Source organism: Haliaeetus albicilla, chromosome 2 (assembly GCF_947461875.1).
Source record: "Haliaeetus albicilla chromosome 2, bHalAlb1.1, whole genome shotgun sequence".
Classification (NCBI taxonomy): domain Eukaryota; kingdom Metazoa; phylum Chordata; class Aves; order Accipitriformes; family Accipitridae; genus Haliaeetus; species Haliaeetus albicilla.
Genome location: NC_091484.1, coordinates 59,943,641 through 59,962,767, shown reverse-complemented (window position 1 = coordinate 59,962,767; position 19,127 = coordinate 59,943,641). Strand labels below are relative to the sequence as shown.

The window sequence follows — 19,127 nt, the reverse complement described above, 5'->3', positions numbered from 1 at the left end:
CAGTTTGTTGTGGGTTGACCTTGGCTGGCTGCCAGGTGCCCACCAAGCCACTCTCTCACCATGCCCCCCAGCAGGACAGAGGGAAAAAATACGATTAAAAAACCCCTCATGGGTCAAATTTAATGGGAAAAAAGCTAAGGCTGCACACTGAAGCAAAGCAAGAAAAAGATTTATTCCTTACTTCCCATCAGCAGGCAATGTCCAGCCACTTCCGGGAAAGTAGGCCTCAATACACATAGTGCTTCAGAAGACAAATGCCTTAATAAGCAATGCCCCCAATTCCCCTTAGCTTTTGTTGCTGAGTGTGATGTTTTATCTTATGGAATATCCCTTTGGTCAGTGTGGGTCAGCTGTCCCAGCTGTGTCACCTGTCAACCCCTCGTCTGTCCCCAGCCTACCGGTCTTTGGGTGAGCTTGGGGAGACATCCTTGATGCTGTGCAAGCAGTGATCAGCAGTAGCCAAAACACTGGTGTGTTATCAACTCTGTTCTAGCTACAAATACAAAGCACAGCACTGTATGGGCTGCTATCAGGAAAGTTAACTCCATCCCATCCAGACCTGGTATGCAGTTAAGTCATTCATTATAGTGATATTTACAGCTCCTATACAGAATATTCTTTTCTATGGTAAATTGGTTTGAAGCAATTAAATTGCATTTTAATCCCTGATTTTGTAGTAATTATAAGTTTTCTGGGTAAGAAAAACTTGAATTTTTAAATTATCTAAAATTGGAGATCAGTCAGCAGTTGTTTTCTCCCCTCTTCATTCGTATGCATTCTTGATACTGAACAGGATTTTTTTTAGATCCAAGTTCTGAATGACTGATGGCATCTTTATTATTTGACATTTTCTGGAAACTTGGGGTTTTTGTTCTTTTGAACTTAAAATAACTACTGGTGTTAGTGGGCCACATTTCACTGAGCTGCAGTCTTCATGAAACATTTGTTGTGATTTTTATAACTTAAAACTACATTTTGAAGTTAGGTAGCAAAATCCAATAATGCATATATTAACTCTGCTAACATTTTAAATAATGTATTTTTTTTATGATTTCAGAGTAGTTGCTCTGAAGGATATAGTTAACCTCACTCCTGTGAAGTGATTTATTAATAGAGAGTAGGAGCCCTTTTTAGCTGACTGGAGGATTAAAATAATGTGATGTTAAAACTATCTAGTTCTCTCCTTCTCTTCTTCTGTTCCTTTGTAAGATGAATAAAGGTCACTTGAAGTTAATGGCTGATGCATTTGGGACTAATAACAGGAAATGCTCTTTCTAACAATAGGTAATCTCTCTTATAGGCAGGGCTGAGCCCATTTCTTATTATAAGATGTGTTCACTTGCTCATAATTCTGGTAAACTTTAAGCAGTAAGGCTGAACATTTCCATGTCAGCTGTCTGCTTCAGGCCAAATTTTGAATTTTAATGCAAAATACTCAGCTATTTCCAAGGCTGAGACTAGGACAAACTTTTATTTCCTTATTTGAAATTCTTGATGCTTTTTTTTTTTTTTTTTTTGTTGAACAGCTCAGTTGTCTTAGCATTTAGGGCTGAAGAGTTGAAGCTTGCTGAGATGGAAGAAAGTCTTTTGTGTTAGGCACATGTCCTTGGCCATGGAAGTCTGTCCAAATTTGGTAAAGTTTTGTATGACTTCAAATAAAAAAAAAAAGTTCACATATACTTGTAAGACCTCTTTCTAAGTGCCAGACAGTCCTGGAATATTATGTCCATCCAGTATATTCAAGGAAGCCTCTGAGAGTCAGTGGGAAGATGGAGAGCCATTTGGTAGAACTATAGGGACATAATAGGCAACAGAAAAAGCATATTTGAGAAAGGTATTTGAAATGCCTTGGGTAAAAGGCTTTAGCAAGAAGCCATGGAGAGATAGATAAGGCTAGTGTAGAAGCTCAGAGGGAGACAAAGTGATACCTGATAATGGTGGTCAAATGGAAGGACAGGTGCAGAGGGGTTGAATGTGGGGCAGATGAATAGAAAGGCATGGGCCACTGGCTGATACTTTCCTCAAAAGCCTGAGTGGAAGCACTGTTTCCTTAGTCTCAGGGTGGCGTGAAAAGAATATACTCATGTGAAATCTACAGTCATTTGTGTATGAATTTCAGGTAGCTCTAAGGTGGAACACAGGAAAAATGGTAATTTGTTGCTGTGGTCATTTACTGCAGTGCATCAAGGATTTGTATGATGGACCTATGCATGAACTACATACAATGATAAATATATACAGTAAAACTGCATTTAAAGAAAAAGCAAAGCTTATGAAGATACACATCAAGGACTAGGATGGGCAGGGCAAACTATATTCTACTGTGAAACTTTACTTTTGTGATCTAGGGGTATTTTTTCCTGTGTATCATCACCTTAACTTTAAGTGCTTGCTGGTGAAATAAGCCTAAGCCAACCTTTAACTAAAAATTTGGTGCATAAGCTGGATGTTTTCTGGTTATCAGTTGTGTAAAGGAGAATACTGCTTTTTGTACTACTGCTCTCCCATGTGTTGCAAAATCTGGATGTGTGTAGTGAATAAAGCAGGGTACATAGGAAGTAAAAAGAAGTTGTTATGGATAAGGTAGCTGAATCCATCTGTGGATACATGGGTCCCAGCTCTGTCTTTGCTACAGAGTTTTGTCTGCTGCTTGACAGTGACTTAAGATTTTGCAGATTTCATCTTGTTTCTTTATGCAGAAATTGATATTCCCAAGACTGATTTGTAGAAGTACTGGGTATTTGTAACTTAAGTCTATAATTTGAGCATATTCAAGTGTTAGGAATTTGAGAGTGAACAGCCTGAAACCACTGTATGTTTTTGGAAATTAAGCTTTTTTCACCTCAGTTTGCAGGTTGCCCTAGAAGTGTGGATAATGCCATTCCTACTTTCCAGGGTGCATTATGAAGATTGATTAATGACTGTGATGAGAGCTATAAAAAAGCTCCTGCAGAAACTAATATCCCTACCTTGACGGTAGGATTTGAATAGTCTGGTTCAAAAAAGGACCAGAACATACGGACCCATCTCTGCAGTGTACAGAATAAAGGAGGGGGACTTGTCAAAGGGTAATATATGAGTACCTGATTAAAGACAATATCCCAATGCATACGTGCAAGAGGGACAAATTAAGCTTGTACTGGCAGCCATTCCTTAACTTATGAACGTTTGACTTCGCAATCCTCTAAATACTCTTTTCATGCAGCATTTTTTTAACATGTAATTTATGTTTCAATGGGGGAAGAGACTGGTAGACTCGTTGTGAAGAGAGGCTGAAATGTGAAGCTGTGTATTAGAAGACCTCTAGATTTAGTTATAGCTATTTTGGGGGGAAAATAAGTGCTTGCTTGATGCTGTGTTGGCATCTGTAGTTCTGTGGTTACTGCTCTGAGAATGAAATGACCACAGAGGGTGATCTTTCCACAGCTGCAGTATGCATGGAGGTGAGCCCACAGCACATCTGGAGGAGGCAGTTCCTCGGGCACTGGGGAATTTTGTCCTGTTGCTGCCTGTCTCTGTTTGTGGATGAAGGCAGGCTTCTCCTTTAAGGGCTGAAAGCCTTTCACAAGTGCTTTATTTACAGTAAAAAAGAATTGCTACATTGCTAGAGGCACATTGTGGAAAATGAAAACAACCCTGTTCTTCTGTATTTTCTATTCTGTAGGTAAAATACAAAAGAGACTTTGAAGAAAGCAAAGGAAGAGGGTTCAGTATTGTGACCGATACGCCCGAGTTACAAAGACTGAAAAGGACTCAGGAACAAATCAGTAATGTATGTGACTGCCACCTAAAGTGATTGTAGATGGAGAAATAGTGTGTCTAAGAAAAGGCGTGTTTGTTGGTGTTTTTGATGAAGTCTGTGAGAGTGAAGAATCTGATTTTGGTGACCGATTTGTGTATGTCAGATTTTGAAGTGTGTGTAACTTTATACCGTGGACTTGTACAGCACATTGGCAATGTGTGTTCACCTCTCCAGCTTTCAGCAAGTATGCTCAAAGTATTTTCTATACTAAAATGATTTTACACTTTTTGCTTTAATAGATTTACCAGCAAGTAAGAATACTTCTGTAACTTTTTATTTACATGTAAACTATATAAATTATATGAGCTATAAAGTTTTGTCTTTTTTTAGCAGGGGCTGTCAAAATTAGCATAACTAGGAAGATGGAGTTTTCTAGAGGCAGTTAAAATTTTGGTACTGAGTTTTAAAAGAAAATATATGCAAGGCAATGTTCTGCAAGATGAGAAGGGAATGGCAAATAGCAAAACTTAACCATGTGTTTCATTAGCTTAGAGCTTGAATGCAGAATGCTTTCAGGAGTGGGATTTTTAAAAATGCGACTTTTCCTGACTTATGTTTTCACTAGGAAAGTAATTTATTTATATTGTATTCCCTTGTAGCATGTTTAACTCACTGCATGGTGGAATATTGGGAGATACGTAGTGCGAGTTATGATATGTATGAAATAGGTAAGAACTAGAAGCAGCTAGAAATGATACAGAATCAATACCGTTAACTTGTCCTGGCTTCCCTCCTGGTTCTTCTGCTGCGAGAATATGTCTCCATAGATGATTTTGTGAAAATTTTTTTTAATCATTCATTGTAATAATAAAATAACAGCATGGCATCAGAGCCACCTAGTGTAAGTATGATCAGAAGAAAACGATGGAGTTTATTTACTTGAAAGAAAAAACTTTTTTCCGGTTGGGATGCTACTGAAAAAAAAGAGTCACTGAAAAATACTAGTTTATCACAGCAATGGAGATGTACCATTCTTGCTGAAGCATTCACTAGTTAAGATTTTGATGTCCAGAGCTGGTCTTTGAGGTGAAAACTTAGGACTCGTTTCCTTGAGCATTGTCCAATGGGGAGGACAGTTAATTTAAGAGCTGTGCAAATGCTCCTGTGCGTAGATAAGACGAGAACAAAAGCTCATATCTTATTTTAATGCTGGGGCTAACTGAAATTTCTGGTTTGTGAGAGAGAAAGATGTATTCTTCAGAGTGGCAAAAAGCATGGCCGTTAAGACTTCTATTTGGGATCTGGGAAACTTCAGCGAGTCCCTGGTTTTAATCAGCTGTATTTTTTATTCAGGCTAGGAACTTAAATTAAGTCCTCTCACGACCTACATAGCTTCCTTGAGCAAGAGCAATCTTTCTGTGTGGGGTAGTTCTGGAACGCATCAAGGAGATGAAACGAGCAATGCTCTGATGAATACTTAATCCCTTGCATGGGTCTGCTCTGTTAGGAGAGGTTGAGAGGAGTACCCTACAACAGGCCTGCGATACTCAGTTTTGGATATTGGCATGCCAAGAAATTTAATTAGATCTCCCAAGTCCAGTACCCTCAACATCAGAATATAGAATAGTATGACAGCAGGAAAATAAAAACAAAGAAGTAGTTTTGTGAAATGATAAAAGAGTTTTCTTCCCATCTCTATTTTGGAGTAGGACAAGAGGGTTTCTCTTCTAGCAGAAGACCTTGTTGCACAGTTTATGATACTGTCTGGCTCATGAACTAAAGGTATCTACCTGCCCTTTCAGACCCAGAACTATCTTTTTAAATGTGAAAAGTGTTTTTCTTTTTTTTTTTTTCAGTATTTTTCCTTGGTCACTCCAGTCTCTTCGTTCCTAACCACCCAGTCTTAATAATATAGATTTGTTCCATCCAGTCATAACAATACGGAGTTGTTTTCTTTTCTTGATGTATGTAGCTGACAGATTCCAAGTCATGGACTCTATTAGAAATAATTAATCCTGAAGGGTAAAATGGAATTTTAAACTGTCCATTATAAAAGAAGTTGCATTTCATTTACACTTACACTTAAATAATAATTTGATTTATAGCATTGTATCGTAGAAAGATAATTCTGTATAGGCCACAACTTGAATGTAATTAGAAAACTCCTGTTTTATAGAAATGCATTCCACACAGGGTAGTTTCTGTATTTATCAGATAAACAGTATACATCACGGACTAAGGATCTAATTAAGGTTTCAAGACACTGAAAGGTAAGCACTTTAATAATTCTAAAATAATTTTACTTTTCATATATAGCAAAATGGAAGAATACTAATATATATATATTTAATTTTCAGTTTTGCTTTGATTTCACCTTGAAGTATTAGAAACTTCTCAAAGAGCCTATTTGAAACAAAATCATAACAACTTCATTGAAGGGGTAAGTGAGCACAGTTAAGTGTGTAGCTATTCTTGATGAAGATAAATAACAAAATAAAACTAATGATAATAGATATTATTTAGCAGAAATCTTTGTAAAATATTTTTGTCCTGATATTAAGTTTTGCAGCATACATGAATATTAGCACAGTGCTCTGACTTTTTAAAGAATCTCTTACACTATCAATATAAACCTTGTGAGGAAAAAAGTTAGTGGGGTGGGGGGAGTGGGAGGAGAGGGAGTTGATGGAGGGAGTTGGATTTCAGTTGCTGTTTTGCCACCAGCAGTCCTGCCTCTGAAGACAGACCAAACTCATAGAATTTATTTTGTGGCTTGATGGATGTATCAGGGCCAGAATGGAGTTTCTTAGAAAAGAATAAAATTTACCCCAGTGTCTCATGTTTTTTTTAGCATTAAAAGCCTAATTCTGCAGATGTACAACATGCTCGTTAGAAAGAATCACAAAGTCTCTTCGTGACATTCAGGTTCAGCTGCCCCAAACTACAACTGCTACAGCTTCTTAGCATTGAGTTAGCTTGAAAGCCGTAAACCACACATACTAGCATCCTAGTCTAGATTGATGTAAGCGAGGCAGCATAAACTAAGCAGCTTTTTTTACTGATGAGTTTGCAGGATTTTTAGCACCCTTTGCATGGCTGAGCAGGCATTTTAAAATTTAAATAATTTTTACGAATTAATATGTGTGAAAATGTTTTATAAGTATTATAAAAAGTATATATGTTTATAAGTATCATAGAAGTTTATTAGTATTTTTTCAGTTATTCCAGATATAAAATTTCCATCACTTCTGCTGCAGATGTCACTGTTTCTTGGCATTGAATTTGTAGTTAATACACACAAAATTTATACTGTTCACACAGAGAAATGTGTTAATTTTTTTAGAAGACCTTGCAATGTTTTTCGTCCATCTTGAACTTTGAGAGGATTTTCAATATGAATGCGAATATTCTCAAAATGAAAGCAATACCACATATTTTTATAGGTGATTTTGCCAATAAGCTAACTGTAAACTGATTTTACAAGGAAAAAGTTAAGGTGGCAAAAGGAAGAGAATAGTTAAAGAAGATGGCAAAAGTTTATTTATTGATCTATCATGACACATGGCTGACTGAAGAAGTGGGAACTCAATCTAATAGTATTTCCTTCAGGGAAATGGAACACTTTCAGCAGTTTGTAGCAATGAGCTGCAGCCTACTGCCACTGCACTTTTATGTCTAGATATATGGCTTGAAGCATGTTTTATCCTATGTGAAATAAGTTGCTCTTTCTTAAATCTGTTCCTGGTAAATGTCTGCGAAGTGTAAAGCAAAACAGGTGTCCATACAAATTGATGGAGTGAGAAGCTTTCATTAAGATAAAGGCCAGTGCTTGGATAGTAGGGGTTGCTGACGGTTGTATGGCTGGAAGGATGCATGGAAGCTTTCACAGTGGTCGCCCTCATTACAGTGAGAGCTCATGCAAGCATTTCTCACTTCCACATTCATGCTGTTATGAACTTAAGTCATGTGGGAGCAAGAAGCAGCGTGTATCTGTGCCCTTCTTCCCTTTGAGAGCTAGCAAAGTGGAGTCATGCAGTTCATTTATATGTATGTGACTTGTTTTCCAGGGGGTTTGGATTGTATACAAAATGAAAACTATACCTTAAGGTAAAAAAGGAAAATATGAAAACAGATTAAATCTGGTTTGCAAAGTGCATTTCCAAGTTATCCTATTTTGGTGAAGACCTTAAGTTATGAAGGATGGTAGAGTTAGTAAAGAGAAAGTCACTGAAACACCCCTGGGGGGTGGGGGTGTCTCCCCCATATACCAGGAGTTGAACCCCTCACTGAGTTTAGTGAAGCCTGTATTGGATGCAGAGAGAGAGAGAGCATGAAAATCTTGTAACATTCTCAAAAGCAGTGTATGTGGATTTGAATGAGGAAGGCTATGTATGTATTCATTGTCTTTAATGAAATAGGGTGCATGTGTTTTTTAGCATTAAGGGTCACATTCTACCTCCAGTTAAATTCATACAGCTTCAGGGGAAGCAGTAGAGGACAGGATTTCCCCCATAATTTGAATCAACTAAATACCTGTTTTCTGGAGAAAGACACAAATGATAAGGAATTGGGTACTACCTCAGATGTGACATAAATATGTCTTCATGAAGCATCTAAATGAGGAAACAAGTGACTTGTGCACATCTGCATATCTGAAATTAGAAACTGTCCCTAACAGACATTGAGCCATGGCTCCATATTTAGAAGCTATTGGCACAGTTGTTCAACCTGTTTACTTGCTCGTACGTAAAATAGTCTCTTAAATTGCCAAAACAGATTGTAGAGAAAATTGTCAGGAGAAGATGTTAACAACAAGGCCTGGAGCTCCATTTGTAGGATTCACAGCATAAAGCCTGCAGAGACTCATCTCTAAGGGCTTTTTTCCCTCCATTGAATTCAAGTGAAGGAGAAGAATAGCATGAAAGGGAACAAGAAAAATTGACAGCAACATCAATGTCTACATTTCACAAAACCAACCATGGCACATCAACGAAGAGACTGGGTAAGCATGTTAAATTGCATACAAAAAGAGCTTATATTGTTCTAGGCAACGCTGGGATTTTCACTGCTTCTGAAGTGATTCATACTTTATCTGACTGTCTTTATATTCCTAAGCATGATTTTTCTGTTGTTATTTCATTTGGGAAATATGCATTTAATCATATATGACAACTGTGTCTACTAACATAGCACTTGCTGACCAGTGTATGAAGTGCTGCATGCCTAGTAGGTGTAGAAGGCTCAGTACACCATGGTACTGATTGCCTTCTGCTCCTGTTGGTTCCTCTGACAGTTTAACATGAACTGCAGCTCCAAGAGCTCTTCATTATTTGGTGTGCTGTAGGCTTAATTCCACACAACTGCATTTCAAATATGCTGCATGTAACTCATGTGATTAAGCATCTACCAGTTGCATTCAACAGCATTTTTTTCTGGCTGGAAGCTAGGAGGTTGAATCTGTAAGAAGATGGAGTTCCTGTTGTGCTCCTCTGCAGTGACCATACATGCATAGGGTCATGTCCAACCTTGTCCCTTTTTTGAATTATCTTCTAATCTTGCTTTGTATAGATACATACAAGTGGAAATTCTGAGAAGCCCCAGATCCTTTGGCTTTCTAATATTTCCGTGTTAAAGTTTTTTGACTTCTCATTTTGAGTAAGCAGGAAAAAATCTGCCTTGAAATGTAGAGTCCTAATAAATGCTTTAGAAATGACTTAACAAAAGAATCACATTAATTTTCAGTGACTATGAATATTTTTTGCAGATTTTTATATAGCTTTCATATACTGTACAGTTTTCAGAAATTTGTAAAATGACTGAACAGATCCTTAAGAAATGATGAGTCCAAGGAACTGTAAGTAATATTTTAGATAGAACTTGTGCTAAGTGAGGAACTGGAAACCTTTGAGAACACATTTCAAACCTCAGTGTGTATTCTACTTAAAAAAGGAAAATCTTTCTTTAATGATCATTATCAAAGTATTATGCAGAGTTAGAAAAAGACAGCATTAATTTAACCCCTATGTATATGAATTCTTTACCTACACTTTCAGTAAAAAGTCTTAAATTATTTAATGGCATGCAACTTTGTCCACTTCTTCTTGCTTTGATCCCTGTGTGGAACAATAGTCAGCAAGCATTCAGCTTTGTAATATTTTCTTTCATATACTGTTTATTTACTGTACGGTAAGATATTCCACACACCATAAAATGTTGTAAAAGCAACCTGTAACTTCTCTGTGGAGTTTTCCTCAAAGCTCCTTTCTCCCTTCTTTAACTCTATTGAATGAAGTTGTTTTCAGAGTTGCCTAAGAAATGGGGAAGTATTGGAATCCCCTTTTATGTGGTCCTTATTTACATGAAGAACTAGAGCACAGAGATTAAAGTATTCATGCTAATCTGGTAAGTGGCACCTAGAGTAAACCATTATCTTCTGTGTCAGCCTTCCATTAGAGGTAGAGGGAGACACTTTGCTAGGGAATTTTACAGCTGTTCGCTGGGGAGGAAGAGATCACTGAGAATCCAGAGCAATGTGTTCGTGATTCATCAGGGGTGTCGCTGACTTCTTCTGTCCCCATAAATTTTTCAGATTCTCTTTGTTGGTTTCCCTTTCTTAATCCTTGTGATATACATGACAATAGCTCCCAAGATGTGGGAAGAAACAGTATTTTTAGACCCCAAAATGCCAAGTTAAAGGATACTTTTTGGAATGTCAGATACTCATTACAATTATTATGTATGGTGGAATTTATTATGTATTCAGTTGGAATTGAATGATTTAGTTGACTTTAACTACTGGAAAAGTTCTGCTGAGCAGGTGGACTTCCAATTTGCAGCAATGTATAACTCAGTCACATTAGGTCATATTCCATGGGGGTAGTAAAACAGATATCCCTAACAGGGCGACATTCTTCACCTGCTGAAGATCAGCTTCCTGGTCCAGAGCTGGAAAAGCATTAGAGTCTATCAGTGACATTGTTATAAGACTACTTTGTAACCAATGTGGAAAGGTGCATAACTCTTAAAGAACAGAAGCATTTTACCATTGAGCATTTTACCCCTGCCCAAGAGAGGCAACTGCATTTGGAAAAACTGTGAACATGAAAAATAGGGATTTATAATGGGTGTTAGTGAGTTGTTTGAGCTATTATATCCCATACTGCCCATAATAGCATTAGATGTGTAAATTCAGATAGGCATTTGGGTAAGTCCATTGCAACACTAACCCCAAATGTATACTGAAGTTCTGGTAAGCTACTAATGTGCGAGAGAAACGCCACATCGGCAAATTGTATAAAATGGAAGTTCTTGTCTGTCAGACACAAGTCTATTTGGACTTGAATGGCATGTGACCTTGGGACAATTTCTGCTTGGGGAAGCCTCCCTTTTAGCAGCCCCACAGTGAGGATGGATAAGTGACCTCATAAGAACCCTCACAAATGTGAAGCTGAAACTGTCCTCAGAGATGTAGGGGGAAATATTTTAGGTTAAGTGGATCTCTGGTAGAGAAAGCAAGCAGATGTGATTCCTACATAGCTGCCTCTTAAATGGTCTTATTCCATCTGGCTTTATTCTATAGGCTTGGTTAGAAAAAACTCTTTTCTCTCCTTTTTTAGCAAATATAATATGATATATATTATTGTGGTCTATTATGTTTTTTCCTAGGATTTCAGAAGTCTTTTTTATAAGTTTGTAGAAGAAATTGCTGTAACTATTGCTTATTTTCTTCTGTATCACTGCTTTCATATGAAATTAGTTGATTACAAAAGTTATAGAGACGTTATGATGTTGAAATACATCTCAAAGTTTCAAAAAGTTTTCAGTGAAGTTCCACAGGGAATAGTATAGTCTTTCTGATTCTAATTTAAATAAATAAGTTTGACAGGATGACTGTAACCTTGCTCACTATATTGACAAAATAAAATGAGTTGTGTGGTGGAAGTAAAGCAAGCCGTCCAGAAAAATCCCCAAAGGCATAGATTTACTGCATTGTGTAAGTGGGTCAACTCATGCATGAGAAATGAATGCTAATTGCAAACTGGTTGCAAAAATGTAGGCTTTAAGTAGAATTGAATCAAGTGATAACCTAAATATTTTGATAGACATGTCCTGTCATGCTTCTCTTTAGAAAACAGCAACAAAGCTGAGCATTACAGAGAAATAATTAAAACGTGTATTTGTGGTATGTTAGAACAGTGTCATTGAACTCCAAAATCAAAGGCGTTGGATTCATTTATGTCACTAGCACTGGTAAATTTTAAGTTGAACCTGTATTTGGTTAAACTTGTATTTGGGTTGATGGGTTGCTTTGCAGGAGATACACTTTAATTCAGTAAAGGATGCTCTATTTTCGATGATCAAAACGTTCAATCCAGTCTAGAAAAATACCTCTTGGGCCTTTTCTGGTTAAAATAACAATAAAATAGAAATATCTAGTTAGGAGATATGAAAGAAAATGATAGAAATTTCTGTGTTACTTGTTTCATGTTCTATTTGTGATATAACATTCATATTGCAAGGCAAGGCTTATATGAAAGGCATCAGTAATTTAAGAAACTACTACATAATCTTCAAATATATAACATAACATTTCATGGACTTCATTTTTAATCCACAGTAATTACCATATCTTGTCAACAAATGCATGTGTTACAGATACAGAAGTAAACCTCTAGGTCAATATGTGCTTATTTAAAACTCTGAATGTCCTAATTGGAGGCTAAAACCACTATGTCAATGTGAGCAATAAATTGACAGTTATGCTATTTTCACATTTTTCTGCAGTATTGACTATATTGCACATGCCTCTTTGTACTGTAGTTTATGGAATGAAAAATTCCAAGCTTTAGTGAAGACAACTATAAAAACTGTTTTGTGACAACTGTTGTAAGCACCTGTCTGTCATATGACTAAAGGACTTGAGTCTTTCTTTAAACACTAGTGACTTAAAGACTTAATCAACATGGAACATTTCTGATATTTAAGTATATGGCTTTTTCTGTTGTGGTACTAAGCAACTAAATCATGACAAAAACCCAACAACAGCTTTTTCCTGTGTCCCTTGAATATATTTAAGCAATATCAAAATCACTCATTATTTTTAATGAGTATATATTTTTGAAGCCAGTGCTTTTTACATATAGTAAAAAGAGAATGAAAGTAAACCCCCTTCATAGTAGCTTAACTTGAGAGCTAATTAAAATGAAGCTTTTAGAATGAGAAAAAATTAATTAGCCAAAAAGTTGAGAAGCAGGAGTTAGCACCTCTAGAGATCCTTGAGTATTTAAATGCTTGCAAGGAAAAGATGATTTGTAATTTCCTAGTTTTCCTATATTGTCCATTACCCTCTTATCTTTTCAGCTTTTAATTCTGTCTTATCTGATGCTTTTGATTTTTTGTGCATCAGTTGCTAGGGCAGCATCTTAGGCAGTAAACCTCCTGCTGAAGAACAAGATGCTCTGCTTCTAAAGCTAATACCATCTTAAATCTTGATCCCTGGAGATTTGAATGTCTCACCCCTATGATGCTCACAGACTTCATTGACCTTGACAGCAGGGGTATCTGGTCCTCTGTGGCACTCAGTTATTTTTTTTTGCATGTTAACACATGTCTGTGATTTACTTAGCCTGTCAAGAGATACATTAGTTGTGACAAAGCCAGCACTGTAGTAAGTATAATGATTAAACTTTTTAACCATCCTAACACAAGAGGGGAAGTAGCAAAAGTTTGCATGTACTGTTTCTGCTTGTGTCTACAAAGATCTCGGAGGGTAAGAGTTTACTTTTCCAAAAAGCAGGTTACAATGACGCAAGTATTGCTTTCTAACCCTTTCTGCTCTCAGAAGCTAACTGTAACTAATGATTTAGTTACAGAAATGCTTGTGTACTTTGTTGAAAGGTTCTTTCTGTGGCTCTCACCAACATAGTCTTGCTGTTAGCAACCACAATATTTTAATGGAAAACTGAAGTATTTTTTCTTCAGATCCGTCTTGAGTTAATTTCTTTCTCTCATGTCTTTTCTCGGTTGGTTATTAGTGACCCTGTTCAGTCCCCCAGAAAGATGAGGTATAAAGGGGCAGATACTGAATATTTCACTAAGCAAGCAAATAGAGGGAGTCTGAACCTCAGTCTGTGTAGTAACTAAATATTGGACTTTGGGCAAGTCTAGTCTGAGGAAAATGTCACTTGAGAGGTGGTTGTTTTGAACTTCAAGGCTGGTTGTTTTCAGCCTTCCTGAACTTCATTCTGCTGTGCCCCTGCTTTATATCGGCTTTCTTCACTAGGGAATGATGGAGTAAAGTGAACCCCTACCCAGTTTGGCCAGTCCAGCCCTTTTCCAGCCTTAAGAGGAGGAATATAGTCCAGAGTGTGTGACTTATGTTGCTGGGGTTAACTGATTTTTATAGGGTTTGGCATATCGGGGTAGCTGTTCCCCATTTCCAGAGTAGCGAGTGGGTAAGCAGCTGAGGAGGATAGTGTGGCTGGTGTGGGTTTTGGCACAGCGGAGGTGGTCTTTGGTTAAAAGGGGGAGGACTGGCTTACAGAGAAGCTGTGGCAAGACCCAGAGTCTGCATCAGGGCAAGGTCTGGCTGTCTTCAGGCTGTGCCTCAGCATACCAATACTGAGCAGGTATTGTGCTCCCTCCTCTTCTCAGCTAGTGGGACAAAGGCACTTCACCTTTTATCTTGAATGGTATTGGCTACCATTTTGTTGCAGAGCTGGAGCCACTCGGTAGTGCTGCTCCCTCAGGCACCACTGATGGGAAATGAAGGATTCAGAGGACCTGGGAAGGTGCCTCCATCTCATCTCTCATGTTTTCTTGCCTGCTCAGCAGGGAGACCTGCTCTGGCGTGGGCTGGGCTGCCCTTGGCTGCAGTGTTGTGAACACAAGGGAAATGGCCAAAGGTTTTCTTTGCCTGTGCCAGGAGAGCTGTAGATACGACCAGGGCAAGGGCAGCAGGCGTGGAATGAGGTCACTTGTTTGGCATTGCCTTTTGTTTAGCATTCCTTTCTGTGCAGTGTGTGTTTCTGGCTCAGATAATAGCTGGCATGCTGTCTTGAATTGAGAAGTTCAGTTAGCAGTAAGGTTTCTTTTCAACAGAAATGAACTGGATGAAAGGCTCAAAAAAAGCTTGGTGGTGATAGAAAATTAAGCAGAATTATCAATGAAGGTGATGGCAAAAAGTTATAGAAGGCTCTGACAGTACTGAGGGATTGGAGATTAAATGATCAGCCTATATTGAAAATGGGTAGAAAAGATACTGAGAAGACACAAATGGGGATTGAGCTTTCAGTATGAAAAAAAAGATCAGGCGGAATAAGTCTATAAAGTCACAGGTAGCACAGAGCTGGAAAAGTGAATGTGATTATATGCTGTTTCTTATAAGGCAAGAACTAGGATCAGGAAGTGTAGCTGTCAGGCATCTACTTGAAAGAAAAACAAATATGTGGCATATAATCAAGCTGTGAAACTCATTAATACAGGAGACAGTGAAGTCTAGAAGTATGAAATACATTAAAAGAAGGATTAGACAAGATTCTGAAAGTTAAATCCATTGGGAAATATTAACTGTTGTGACCCAAATCCAGTGACAGGGTCAGGAAGGCTCTGGTACGCTGATAGCAGGAAACTGGAAGGATCTTAGGGAGGGGAAGACTGTTGCATAGGTACGTTCCCTAAGCATGTGTTATTGAGCAGTGGCAGAGCCATGATGGTCTTATCAATGAGACCAATGAGTCCATCAGTGAGCTTAGTACTTTGTGCCATTTCTAGCCACAGCTGTGGCTCAGCCGTACCAAGCAGTGACCGCTTCCTTGGTTATACATAGCTGGGTTGAATTTATAGAGTTAGAGTTAAAAAGGATTATTAATTATGCACCTGACCCTAGACCCTCTCTTGATATCAACAAGCTTCATTCATAACATCTGGTTGTCTTCTTGGTCTTTCTGTTACAAACCAGAAAGCCTTTCTAAGTCTTGAATGGCAAATTTTTGAAGAGGTGGCTGAGGTGGAAGGGTAACTGGGATATGACATATATTCCTTACATATGTGCAAGTGTTCTTGCATAGCCATGGCAATTGACAGACCAGGTATTAGTCAAGAGTAAGATGGTTTTGGCCCACTAGCATTTTAGTGGTTTTCAGGTGAATCTCCTGATCATACTACCACACTTCCCTTGGCATTGCAGGACTGTCTTGGAGCATACAAAGTGGATTCATTCCAGATGAAACTAAACTGAATGATGCACTCCAACGACCAAAGTGTATCCAGTCCATTGGACCAGAGTAGAGCTAGACCATAGCTACTCCCCCTTGATGTAAAATACAGACTTTATGTCCCCAGAGCCATTTCGTTCTAGAGATCTGCTCCTACTGTGCTGCAGTACTTGCTAATGGAAACGTTACTTACGTTATCCTGCTTAGGAACCAGTCATCACTTCAAAGTTGCATTCCTGTAAGACTGGAGAGTGATATTAACTATAACTACAGGCTTTAAAATTCAGAAAGTGGAAGAGTAGAAATTGTGGGTGCTGAAAATCAGATTGTTGCATGACCTCTGTTTGCTCTGTCAGGGGGTCACTGAGACTTGTCTGGTGCGTGCACTAAACTTGTGATTTATGTTTGTGGGGGATGTCAGGAGTAAGATTCATGTCTGGATGTGCAGGTGCTCCATTAGGACTTAGAAAGACGTGGATTGATTATGTGGTTATTGCCACATGCAAAATTAGCCTGGTCAGAGACCCCTGACGGGAAGCTTGGTGCATAACCAGTGAGCCAGGTTGCAACTGATAGAGCCTCAAAATCTTAACAGTACATAACTAAGATAACTTTGGGAGCTATCACATCTGGTATGCTGGGTCTGAACTTTTGGAGATGACATGCTGCATCTGTTAGATGTGAGAACTGACTTTTGCCCTGATTTTTGAGTCTGGATCAGCAGAAGATAGGCACACAGTCCCTCTGTGTGTGTGTATGTGTGATACAGGAGGGAAGGCAGGTAGCCAGAAATGTAGCCGTGCTGGTTGCTGTTGCTTTGGGAGCAGAGTATAAATATATGCCAGATGCATAAATGAGACTTGGGAATTGAGTGTATCCCACAGGTATAAATGAGACTTGGGAGTTAGCTGGTAGGCTTGTGTCTGGAGGAAAAGATATTCCTATGGTCTAGAACAGCTTGAGGAACTTGGGCAATCCAAGGAAATCTGCTCCATGTTAGCAATTTGTTTCTATTTTGCAACATGACCTTTGCTGACACCAACTCCAAATAAAATGAGAGGGTTGAGAGCTGAGGCACACAGTTCTCTGTTAAACTAATAAAGCTGGCTGTTGAAATGTATCCTGTGGATCTGGCATTCATTCACATGCATATCCTGCTCCGTGTTTGGTTTCTGTTCCGAGATGTGTACTGCACAGAAACGGGGCCATTTGCTCAGTCCTGTTCCTTACCAGTTTTCAGACTGGCTGGGCAGAATAGAGGGATTTCAGGAAGCTTTTCCTGTTGAATGAGGACTTTGACTCACTCCAGTTAGGAACATTGCATTGTAAGGGCCACTGACTCAGGTCCTCAGCTGTCAGCAGCACTTCCTTACAGAAATCGTCATACGTGTTTTGAGCCTGATCTTGAAAAGCTTGAGATTTTTGGCTTTCAGTGTCTAACCAGTTGTTACCTTAGGTGTTTCTTGTTCATCAGATAATTTCTCTTAGACACAATGGAATGCATGGATCAACCATCGCTGGTTTGTACTAAGACAGGGCAATACAGCTTGTTACACCTGGATTTGGGAGGTCTGCTCTTTATTCCTAACCTTGCTGATGGCATTCTTCATTGCCTCTGGCAAGCTACATCACTTCTGTTTGTCTTTCTACAAAATGGGGATAATGGTGCTGAGGGCCTTTGGAAAACTGTTTAAAGATATAATGAAAATGATAGAACAGCTGAATGGTATGGCTGCTGGTTGTTGTTACTTATGTGTGCAAATTTTGTTAGTGGTAACTTGGGAACATAGGAAGCAGTACAAGAGGGGGTTTCTTGAGTCATCAGCTCTAGTCCTCTGTATTGCTGACAATCATATCATACAAACTTCTCAAAAAACTTGTCAAACTCCATATTAATCTCATCAGGGCTCTAACCCATTCTTTTTGAAAATTGACTTCACCTGCTGGAGGTTAAAAGCCTCATCCAGTTTCCACAATAAATTTCTCTGTGGCAGGGCTATGTCAATTTGTGTATGAGCACTGTCGTTTAGTTTGCACGGCACTTCTACCTCCATTACATGTTTAGAGAGAGATGTCATTGTCAGACTTTTGTTACGTGATGCTGAACAAGTAGGTAGTTTTCATGTGCCTGTGCAGAAGTCTCACTGTTCCAAAAAGTCCTGCCTCTACCTGTTCTGATGCGAACTCACTTGAGTACAGAGGATGAGACTGTTTTTCACGCTATTGTAAGTGAGATTTTAAAAATATCTTGCCTGATTAATTTCAGGATTATATTTGCTTTTCTTCAGGGCCATTTTGGTGGCCTGCAGTCACTGTGTGATTGATTCAGATATGCAAGTACACCTCTTTCCAACTATCAAACTTACAACCTGCAGCAGAAATTCTCTGAAGAGCATATTTTTTGCATTGAGTAATATTAAATTCCATCCTGTTACTGCAGACCTCAAACTCGATCAGTTTTTCATGGAGAATTTTATAGCCATACCTTGTTAATGAAATTATTTAATAAACTTAATCCCAATATGGCCCTTAAGGTAGTTCCTCTTGGGAACCTTTCAGCCTTTCAGCATCATTCTGCTATCAGCACAGCTCGTTGAATTGTTTGTTGCAGTCAGGTGGTCTCCTACCTGTCTCTGAATTTGCAATTCTTAGATCAATCTCCATATTTTCTAACTGAATACATAAACCATATTCTTTTATACTTCTTCTCTGTGGTTGCCATGCCTGATTTGATAAATTCTTAATAGTTCTTATTAGGAGATTTGTGATTTCAGAGTGCCAGGGATTTATTCACTGCTCTTGCTTAGTTATTTCCAGATTCTTTCAATTTGGACACATAAAAATCTGCATTTTAATTCCATTTCCTGTTTGGTAATTTCCTTTGCAAACTCCATTAGCTTTCCTTTTTTTTTTTTTTTTTTGTTATTATTTGTTCCCCCCCACCCCAGTATCATCATTCTTACTGAAAACTGATGAAGAATATAGTTCTGAATTGACAAAATTCTTTCTGTTTTCTGTCTGAAGAACAGCTACTTTTTTTTTTGTATTTGCTTTTTGTATTTTCTTTTTATTTGCATAATTAGGGGAGTTTTTATTTCTTGCCTTCATATACTTATAAAATCCATTTTGTAACACTAACCTTGTCCCTTCACTTTCTAGTCTCCAAGATG

The 19,127-nt window shown here is 38.3% G+C and overlaps 1 protein-coding gene across 2 annotated transcripts in view; it reads left to right on the top strand.

Annotated features, from left to right (window-relative positions):
- NEBL (nebulette) overlaps positions 1-19,127 on the top strand; it is a 273,670-nt gene that overhangs the window by 122,637 nt on the left and 131,906 nt on the right. For both annotated transcript variants that reach the window (XM_069776653.1, XM_069776663.1), the window contains exon 4: positions 3,665-3,772. In XM_069776653.1, the coding sequence (XP_069632754.1) occupies positions 3,665-3,772 (108 nt within the window). The remainder of the gene's footprint in view (positions 1-3,664; positions 3,773-19,127) is intronic.